General features: G+C 39.3%; 1 protein-coding gene across 1 annotated transcript in view; it reads right to left on the bottom strand.

Moving 5' to 3' along the window:
• The window catches only part of LOC117953974 (myosin-7-like), an 11,989-nt gene continuing 2,642 nt past the window's right edge, over positions 1 to 9,347 (bottom strand). Inside the window, exons 11-36 of the mRNA XM_034887402.1 lie at positions 9,279 to 9,347; positions 9,009 to 9,179; positions 8,608 to 8,917; positions 7,958 to 8,040; positions 7,611 to 7,816; positions 7,323 to 7,446; positions 6,869 to 7,005; positions 6,522 to 6,777; positions 6,182 to 6,424; positions 5,825 to 6,001; positions 5,569 to 5,714; positions 5,389 to 5,479; positions 4,908 to 5,297; positions 3,916 to 4,042; positions 3,721 to 3,839; positions 3,443 to 3,639; positions 3,021 to 3,204; positions 2,771 to 2,936; positions 2,560 to 2,684; positions 2,155 to 2,463; positions 1,748 to 1,951; positions 1,360 to 1,656; positions 1,148 to 1,252; positions 949 to 1,044; positions 706 to 840; positions 1 to 117 (exon numbers count right to left, since the gene is read on the bottom strand). Of these exons, the coding sequence (XP_034743293.1) occupies positions 100 to 117; positions 706 to 840; positions 949 to 1,044; positions 1,148 to 1,252; positions 1,360 to 1,656; positions 1,748 to 1,951; positions 2,155 to 2,463; positions 2,560 to 2,684; positions 2,771 to 2,936; positions 3,021 to 3,204; positions 3,443 to 3,639; positions 3,721 to 3,839; positions 3,916 to 4,042; positions 4,908 to 5,297; positions 5,389 to 5,479; positions 5,569 to 5,714; positions 5,825 to 6,001; positions 6,182 to 6,424; positions 6,522 to 6,777; positions 6,869 to 7,005; positions 7,323 to 7,446; positions 7,611 to 7,816; positions 7,958 to 8,040; positions 8,608 to 8,917; positions 9,009 to 9,179; positions 9,279 to 9,347 (4,485 nt within the window). The 3' untranslated portion in view covers positions 1 to 99. The remainder of the gene's footprint in view (positions 118 to 705; positions 841 to 948; positions 1,045 to 1,147; positions 1,253 to 1,359; positions 1,657 to 1,747; positions 1,952 to 2,154; positions 2,464 to 2,559; positions 2,685 to 2,770; positions 2,937 to 3,020; positions 3,205 to 3,442; positions 3,640 to 3,720; positions 3,840 to 3,915; positions 4,043 to 4,907; positions 5,298 to 5,388; positions 5,480 to 5,568; positions 5,715 to 5,824; positions 6,002 to 6,181; positions 6,425 to 6,521; positions 6,778 to 6,868; positions 7,006 to 7,322; positions 7,447 to 7,610; positions 7,817 to 7,957; positions 8,041 to 8,607; positions 8,918 to 9,008; positions 9,180 to 9,278) is intronic.

The following is a 9,347-nucleotide window of genomic DNA, read 5'->3' as shown; positions in this document are numbered from 1 at the left end:
TTTTAGATGCATTGATATTTATTAAACACAACACATGCTCAGGGAGACACCAAGCAACAGGTGCCTCAGAAACAATCGTTTTTGAGGAAACGTCACTCTTCACTCTTCAAGTCCTCTCTGAAACAAAAGAAAGCAAATTATAAGATCAATTGTGAGATGTGTTTTGATTAAATAGTATCATAAATTGAATCACTATGCCCATATATCCCCACTTTAGGCCCCTCAGAGGAGTATTCTAAATGTATTAATAGTCCTCTTGTAATCGCTGGGAGAACACTGACCAATCAGTGAAAGACCAGCACCTTGTTGTTTAACACTATATGAATAAGATGGTTGTCACTGAAAGGTAGGGTTGGCAAAAAAAAAAGATTCACATTCATGAATCGATTCAAGCTTTACTGATTCAAAATGTATTCATAGAATTCCCAAAAACAATTATTATTATTTTTTCGTTTTTTAATGGCATGTATACTATCACATGGGAAAAGTAACTTTGTGTACATATTGAGAATAGATAATTTAATTGAGAATCGTTTTTTGAATTGAAAATCAATTTTGAATGACTAGCATAAAAATCATTTTCTGAATCGTGCAGCCCTACTGAAAAGGTCACAATTGTTTTTGTGATGGAAAGCTAAAAGTATAAAGTTTTCATTTTAACATGTATATACAATTATGTACGATATATGACCTATTAATACTGACTTTTGACCCCACATCTCTGGTCTTGGCACGTAGCTTGTTGACCTGAGACTCAGCGATGTCAGCTCTTTCTTCTGCTTCATCAAACTCATGTTGAAGCTTACGAAACTTGGTAAGATAACTGTTGCTCTGTTCCTCCTGTAGAATACACACCATACATGTGACTTATTATATCAGACCTGAGAAAGCTTATGCCTATATGTCTCATATGTACAAATTTTGTATTTTAATTTCACTTGTACTTACGGCATCTTCAGAAGCCTTCTTATAGGATTTCACCTTAAGCTGCAGCTTGTCCACCAAATCTTGAAGACGAGCTAGATTTTTACGGTCTTCTTCTGTCTAAATTGGGCAGAAACATCATTAATGTATAAATGTATGTATATTTTAATTCTGAATTAAATGTTCTTTGCATGAATAGACTATGGTCTAGATTGACAGTTACCTGATAGGAAAGCTCCTTGATACGTCTTTCATACTTTTTTACTCCCTTAACAGCATCACTGGCTTTTTTCTGTTCACTTTCCACCTCATTTTCAAGTTCCCTGACCTGCAGCATGTTATCAACAAAGTCAGCCACTTCTTTAGTTTACATAAAGCAGCAATATATTTAACATATATAAATGATGCTTTAGCCAAAGAGCCAAGTGAACTCACCCTGGCCTCTAGCTTCTGCACCTGCTTCTTGCCTCCCTTCATGGCGATCTGTTCAGCTTCATCCAGACGGTGCTGCAGGTCTTTGATGGTTTGCTCCATGTTCTTCTTCATACGCTCCAGGTGAGCACTGGTGTCCTGCTCTTTCTTCAGCTCCTCTGCCATCATGGCAGCATCTGTAATGGCCTTCTTGGCTTTCTCTTCAACATTTCGGCACTCTTGCACAGCATCTTCTACTTCTGCCTGAAGCTGGGATGTATCGGCCTCCAGCTTCTTCTTGTGATTTATCAGGCTGGTGTTCTAGGTTTACAGAAATATTCAAATTTGCCTTGTGAAAACAGTGTATGTTAAACAAACATGCTAGAACATATTGACAATCACTGCATCTCACCTGTGAGTGTAGGAGCTGCACCCTTTCACTCACATCCAGCAGCTCTTGCTCAGCAAGCTTGCGACCTCTCTCAGTTTGCTCCAGAGCAGACCTGAGCTCCTCCACTTCAGCCTGAAGAAGGTTGTTGCGTCTCTCAACTATGGCATTGTTTTCCTTTAGATCATCATTGGCCCTAAGAGCATCATCAAGCTGGAGCTGAAGGTCCTGGAAGTGCGGGAAATTTATTGTGAAGCATGTTGAATAAAATGATACTGCAATACAATATGTTCAAGGTATTCATTGTTTTGAAGAGTGTCATCAAGTTGAAGTTGAGCATCCTTGAAGATCAAAGCCCAAAGAATTTCAATTCTGAGTTATTTCCTGAAAACAATTTGGTAATAGTTTTATTTTTTTCACTTAATTTATACCTTCAGATGTGCATTAACAGATTTAAGTTGTTTCTGGGCCTCAGCTGCTTGCCTGTTGGCCTGGCTTAGCTGGATCTCCATCTCATTGAGGTCTCCCTCCATCTTCTTCTTTAAACGGAGAGCCTCATTCCTGCTGCGGGTCTCAGCATCAAGGGAGCTCTGAAGAGTATCCACAATTCGCTGTTGATTTCTCTTTGCTTGCTCCATCTCTTCATCTTTCTCGGCCAACTTGCGGTCAAGATCAGCCTTAATCTGGTTGAACTCAAGCTGGGCTCTTAGAATCTTCCCTTCCTCATGTTCCAGTGATGCCTATCATCAAGTAAAGAATGAAAATTAAATGCATGACTAGTTACACCAAGTACCAAACCAGTGTTCATGAAGTCCACCGTTCAACATTCAAGATACCTCTGCTTCCTCCAGAGCTGTTTGTATGTCAGACTTCTCTTGTTCTAACTGTTTTCGAATCTTCTCAAGCTCATGGATACTTTTTCCATTCTCACCAATTTGCTCAGTGAGGTCAGATATTTCATCTGAGAAACAAAATGTCATATTGTTAATGGTTTGGTCATTAGAAAAAAAATCAAAGATAGAGGTGTAAGCTGTTTTTTTTCCATACCCTGTAGATTCTTATTCTCTCTCTTCATGGTCTCCAGATGTTCAAGAGATTCTTCATAAGAGTTCTTCAGTTTGAAGAGCTCAGTGCTTAGAGACCTGGCTTCCTTCTGAGAGCTCTCCAGCTCTGTTTGAGACTCTTCATACTTCTGTTTCCATTCTGCCAAGACCTGAAATATGTATGCTAAAAGGTCATTTCACTTTAATTATGTATCTAAAAGAGCAAAAGCGCCATATGTATTTGAAAATGCAACCTTATCAAAGTTTCTTTGCTTCTTGTCCAGAACAGCAGCAGCAGCATTAGACCTCTCCACATCCACCATGAGATCTTCAATCTCATTCTGCAGCCTGTGTTTGGTCTTCTCCAGAGATGAGCATTTAGCATTCACTGCTTCCACAGCCTCCTCAGCATCCTGCAGACGCTGAGCCAGCTTTTTCCTTTTGAAATTGATCATTCACATCATTTAATGTTCCTGCAGTTGTGCTATTTGGATAAATCTTAATGAAATTAACTAATATGACTGGCTGCTCAGTCATCTAACAGACAAACTTTTTGTTCGTCTTACATTTTAGTAGGAACATAACACAAACAAAAAGCTGATCTGCTAGACAAAGTAAAAATGTCTCTTTAGAAATAAGATATCAAATCATGAATTTGGATGTCAAAATGTCTCACTTGGCCTCCTCCAGTTCCTCAGTTCTCTGGATAGCATCAGTTTCGTACTTGGTTCTCCACTGAGCCACTTCAGAGTTGGCCTTGGACATGTTGCGCTGCAATTCACCCTTGGCCTCCTGCTCCTCCTCATACTGCTCCCTGAGAAGGTCACAGTCATGTCGAGCAGACTGCACTGCATGGGCTAAAGCATTCTTGGCCTGAAATAAAAGCATATCTTGTTGCATTTGTATGTACCACCATCTGTACCAAAGATTTTACTTGTTACTGTTGATTGCTACCTTGACTTCCTCTTCTAGTTGTCTTTTAAGGTCTTCAATTTGTTGAGTATAGGACTGTTTTCCTCTGGTAAGTTGGGACACCAAGGAATCCTTTTCCTCAAGCCGCCTTACAAATTCACCTAATTTTGATAAAAGAAATAAATGAGTTGTTAATAATATCCCAAACAAAACCCACAGTTCAAATCAAATGTTTACCATTCTCAGTTTGAAGCTTTGCTTTCTGCATGGTGAAGTCATTGATAGTACGCTGTCCCTCTTCTGCCTTTGTTTTGTATTCATTCATCTGGTCTTCCAGAGACCTGCACATTTTCTCCAAATTATTCTGAAAAAAAAACCAAAAGAGTGGAACATAACCAACTTCAAAAGAAATGAAAGGTGTCTTAGGTTGCTTTCACACCTGAGCAGGTTGCTCTGTTTTACGGAATCCTGGAGCATCTTGTAGGATTGTCTGGTTTGTTTGTGTTAGTGTGAAAGCTTATTCAAACTTTGGTGCCGACTAAACAACCAAGCTCTGGGCTGCTTGAAAATGATGTCTCGGTTTGCTTCCAAATTGCACTAGTGTTCGCTGAACTTTATTTGAGAATGCAATCTGACCCAAATACGGAAAGTAAACCAGAAAACGTGCTTACTAGCTTGACTAGCCTGTAATTTCAACGTTGCCCACAATTTACAAACTTATGTTTTAAGTGATGATCATTTTCAAATCCATAACCTGTTATGATAAATTGCTTGTTGTCAATAACAACATGTAATCATCTCTCTCTCGCTCTCACTCCCATCAGGGCCCACCCTGTTCTTCATTCGCTGTCTTGTCAGCTGCTCATATTTTTCTAAAATATTAGAAACAATAAAGCAAATCAAGAACACACAAGACAGTATAAACTTGGTGTAGCTCCATTATTTCTGAGTTCAGGAACGGTTAGTCATTTTCACTTGGATATTCTGCCCAATAGACCAGCAATGCCTTGACCTTGTCACATTTACAGAATTTGGTGCGCTTGTGAACACTATTCAAAGAAAACAAAAAATGCATCAGTGTTGCAACTTTACCCCTGAATTGCATTGAGTCTACAGAACTATAGGTGTGAAAGCACCCTTAGACTAACAATGAGATGATAGATATATATATATATATCTCATCTCATTGTACATAAAGGTATTTTACCTTTTACATAAAGGTATTTTACCTTAGCCTTCACAATATTTTCCATATTGGAGACCACATCATCCAGCTCCAGTCTGAGCTCGCTCTTCTCCTTCTCCAGTTTCTGCTTGACTCTCTGCAGGTTATCAATCTGCTCTCCCAAGTCAGCCACACTGTCAGCTTGTTTCTTCCTGAGTGTGGCAGCAGTGGCTTCATGCTGCAAAGTGGCCTCTTCAAGGTCTCTGCGGAGTTTCAGGAAATCAGCCTCCCTCTTCTTATTCATTTCAATCTGGGCAGATGTTGCTCCACCAGCCTCCTCCAGCCTCTCACTGATCTCCTCCAGCTCTCTGGCCAAGTCTGCTCTCTGTTTCTCCACTTTGGCTCGGGCAGCTCGCTCTGCCTCAAGCTCTTCTTCCAGCTCCTCAATGCGGGCCTAGACCAAAATCAAGGATTTTTGTTCCTTTTAGCTAAACATCACATCCCTGCATAAGTAAATTAACACAGTTCTTCTAATTTAACATTACCTGTAACTCCTTCAATTTTTTTTGGAGCTGAGCACTCATTGCTTGTTCGTCTTCAATTTTCCCATTGAGTTGGCTGATTTCAAAATCTTTCCTGTGGATGAAAAAGGTTTAAATTTGTACCAGCTGACACATAGTTTAAATCTATTTGTGTTTTTTTTACAAGTGCACTTTTAATGGTACTTTTTCAGTCTCTCTTCGAGTTGCTGCTTGTCATTTTCCAAGTCCATCACACTCTCTAGAGCTAACTTTAGGTCTCCCTCAAGCTTCCGTTTTGCTCTCTCAAGGTCCATACGCACTTTCTTCTCTTGCTCAAGGGAGCCTTCAAGCTGCAGTGGGTGATCATTACAGCCTTTCAGTTTAATTTATTCACAATATATCAAATGTTTTTTTGTTTTTTTTAAACATACCAACACACTCTTAATTACTATGTTCTTACATCATCCACTTGTTGCTCCAACTTAGTCTTGGCCTTAGTAAGAGTGTTGACTTTGTCTTCTTCACTCTGGAGATCATCCAGTGTTTGCTGATGTGCTTCCTGTAAGGCTTTCTTTTCTTTGGTCAACTTAGCTATGATTTCATCCAGAGCAGCCATCTCTTCGACCAGGTTCTTCACCTGTTGAAAGTAAGAAAGTTAGGATATTTAGTCAAAAATTCCAGACCCATGGCATCAACATTCTGTACCAATTTATAACATAAGTAATGATTTAAATGGAAAAGTTGCCATTTTGTATCAATAACAGTCAGCTCAGCAATTGAACATGACATTGTCTGTGAAGGAAATGTCTTATAGTACCTTGTTCTCTGTGGCGTGCTTCTCTTTCTCCACTTTAGCCAGAGTTAACTCTAAGTCATCAATGTCTTTCTTAAGCTCAGAGCACTCATCCTCCAGCTTCCTCTTCTTAGCAGTCAGTTCAGCATTCATCTCCTCCTCATCCTCCAGTCTTTCTGTCAACTCTTTGGCTTTTGCCTCCAGCTGAATCTTGTTTTTGATCAGCCCCTCACATCTTTCTTCAGCATCACAAAGATTATCTTGCTCCTGTTATAATTTAAAGTCACAGCATTATGCATTGGGAGATTTGCTTTGATTTAAATATTATTTGTAATGCTCACAGATTTTAACATGTCTAACATACAGATTGAACTTGGAGCTGCAGATCATTCTTCTCTTGAAGAAGAGTGACCGTTTTTTCTTCAAGTTCCTTCCTGCGGGCCTCAGATTTTGCGTAAGCCTCTTTAAGTTTGCCAAACTCTTCCTTCATATTGGCCATTTCCTTCTCAGTCTCTGCCGATCTCAAAAGAGGTTTAATCTTAAAGAACATCTTCATCCATGGCCAATTCTTGACCCCCATAAAAGCACGGATGTTCCACTGGATCACAAGTAATGCATCCCTGTAGACATTGATTCATAAAGTTATTGTAATGTAATCTAGTAATTAGTTCCTGGATATTCTGTATATTTAAATTCATTTATTGCATCTACCTGCGTTCTACAATCTTCTGGAATTCAATTCTTGCTAGAACACCTCGTGACCTTGCCTGGATCCTAGTGATAATTAGAGATAAGCGGTCATCACGCATTTCCTCCAGCAGACCAAGCAGTCCAGCTTTGAAGAACACCTGATTTTTGCAAACAAATGAGATCAGCAGTATTATACATCAGAGAAACCCACGTTGAGCAAGTGTGTGCTTTGAAGACGATGGCTCATGCCCAGCTCAATATAGACAGATTTGTCTGTTTTAACAAAACATAGATAGTAATAATTGTCAATAAAAGCAAGTGTAGTTGAACAAGTGATGCCCCATGGTTGTCTTTAGTTAAAGAATTGCAGTGTACAAACCACAAAACAAATGTTATCACAGTTCCTTTTCACACTGAGATGTAAATGTATGTGCTTTAAAATAAATGTGGCAAAATGCATTTGACCAATACTTACTTTGGTGTGCCCCAGTTTGTACTGGTTATGGTCTAAATCCAAGGAGCCCAAAAGCTTCTCTGAAGCTTTTTTGTTATCAATGAACTGTCCCTCAGGAATAGCATTTGGGTTCAAAATGCGGTATCTTTGTAATGAAGATAAAAGATAATTTTAGTTTTATTGTCATTTAAAATATCAAATATCAAACTTAATAATTATCCCTGTTAGAGTGTTGATAGTAGAATCTATCATTGGGTGAGAAATTAAAAGAAACAAGTTAAGTAGAGAATCTGTATATCTGAAAGACACCTCTGTTTGAAATCTCCATAGAGGATCCTGTTGGGGAAGCCCTTTCTGCAGATTCTGATGCCTTCCAGTACACCGTTACAGCGCAGCTGGTGCATCACCAGAGGGTTCTCCATGGCCCCAGGAGTCTTGGTCTCATTGGGGATGATGCAGCGAACAAAGTGAGGGTGAGTTGACCTCAGGTTAGTCATCAGCTTGTTCAGGTTCTCCTGAGGAGGTAATTTAACCCTGTGGTTAACACTGAGTGTAGGTTATTGTTGTGTTGCATATCTCTGTTATTAATGTAAAATTAAGTCTTAGTCATTGTTTTTTATATGAAAGAGCCATTCACACATTTTATATTTACCAACCCTGTGCAAGGCAGACACTGTTTGGAAGGATGAACCCTTCTTTTTGCTTCCTCCTCCTTTGCCGCCCTTTCCACCTTCAGCTACTGTAATAAACCAGTGTACAACACATTAGATTGCATTGACAAACCCAGTTCTCTTGCAGTTCCCATTATGGCAAATGTAATACATTCAAGGGCAAATTCATCACAGAATTTTACAGCAGCTAAAGCTGTACTTATAAGACAAAAATATAACGTGTACCCGTAATCATTGCCGGGGCAAGCTTCTGTGCTTTTTTACACATGTAAAAATTAGTAAATATGTAGACATTTGGGGCAGAATTGGCCCCTTTCTCTGGAGTCCAATTCACAAAGAGCAGCACTGATAGCCACACACAGTTACAATAAACTTATTAGTCTTCAGAGACTTGGTGGTAATAAAGAGCATTTATAAAAAGTTTCCCTTGCTTTAAATATCCATGATATATGCAGTGTGCAAAGAAAGCTTCTCTAACCCAGTGATCAAAAAGTAAATTAACAATACGATAAGTTTAATAACTCAAACTCTTTTTACTTGAGGTGGGGCGATAGTGGTTGCAAGTGATGTGCAAATCAGTGTTGACAGCGGCTGCAATCCATTCTTGGTGAATTTGCCCTTCCGTTTATTCTTACCTGCTTCTGATCCAGCATAATTTGCAAAGAGGACAGATAGCAGCTTGAGATTAGACTTCTGGTAGAGTCCTACAACGGTCTCATTCAGAGGATCTTTGTTCTTCACCAGCCAGTTGTTGATATTATAATCAACAGTTCCAGCATAGTGAACCAGGGAGAAATGGGCCTCTGGTCTCCCTTTGATAACTCTGGGCTTCTGGAAGTTGGCAGATTTCCCCAGATGGTTGTCATAGAGCTTAGTTTTAAAGGTGGTATCAGAGGCTTTGGGGAACATGCACTCCTCTTCAAGGATGGACATGATACCCATGGGCTGAAGGGACAAAAATATATGTTAAATGGTTGGATTTGATTTTCAATCAGTCTTTATACATGGCTTGACATACAGTATTCCATTTTCTCACCTTTTCAATCAGGTCAATGCAGGCTTGCAAATCCATACCAAAATCTATAAAAGTCCATTCAATGCCCTCTTTCTTGTACTCTTCCTGCTCCAGCACAAACATGTGGTGGTTGAAAAACTGTTGCAGTTTTTCATTGGTGAAGTTGATGCACAGCTGCTCAAAGGTGTTGAACTGAAATGAAACGGTCAACAGTATGACAGGCTTAATACTGTACTTTCTCCTTAAACCACAGAATACTTCATATAGAGTTAGTATGTTTTTTAAACTCACATCAAAGATCTCAAATCCAGCAATGTCCAGTACACCAATGAAATACTGGCGAGGCTGCTTGGTGTCGAG

This window comes from Etheostoma cragini, chromosome 12 (genome assembly GCF_013103735.1).
Source record: "Etheostoma cragini isolate CJK2018 chromosome 12, CSU_Ecrag_1.0, whole genome shotgun sequence".
In the NCBI taxonomy this organism is placed as follows: Eukaryota; Metazoa; Chordata; class Actinopteri; order Perciformes; family Percidae; genus Etheostoma; species Etheostoma cragini.
The sequence above is the reverse complement of the archived record's forward strand: the minus strand, read 5'-3'. Positions and strand labels throughout refer to the sequence as shown.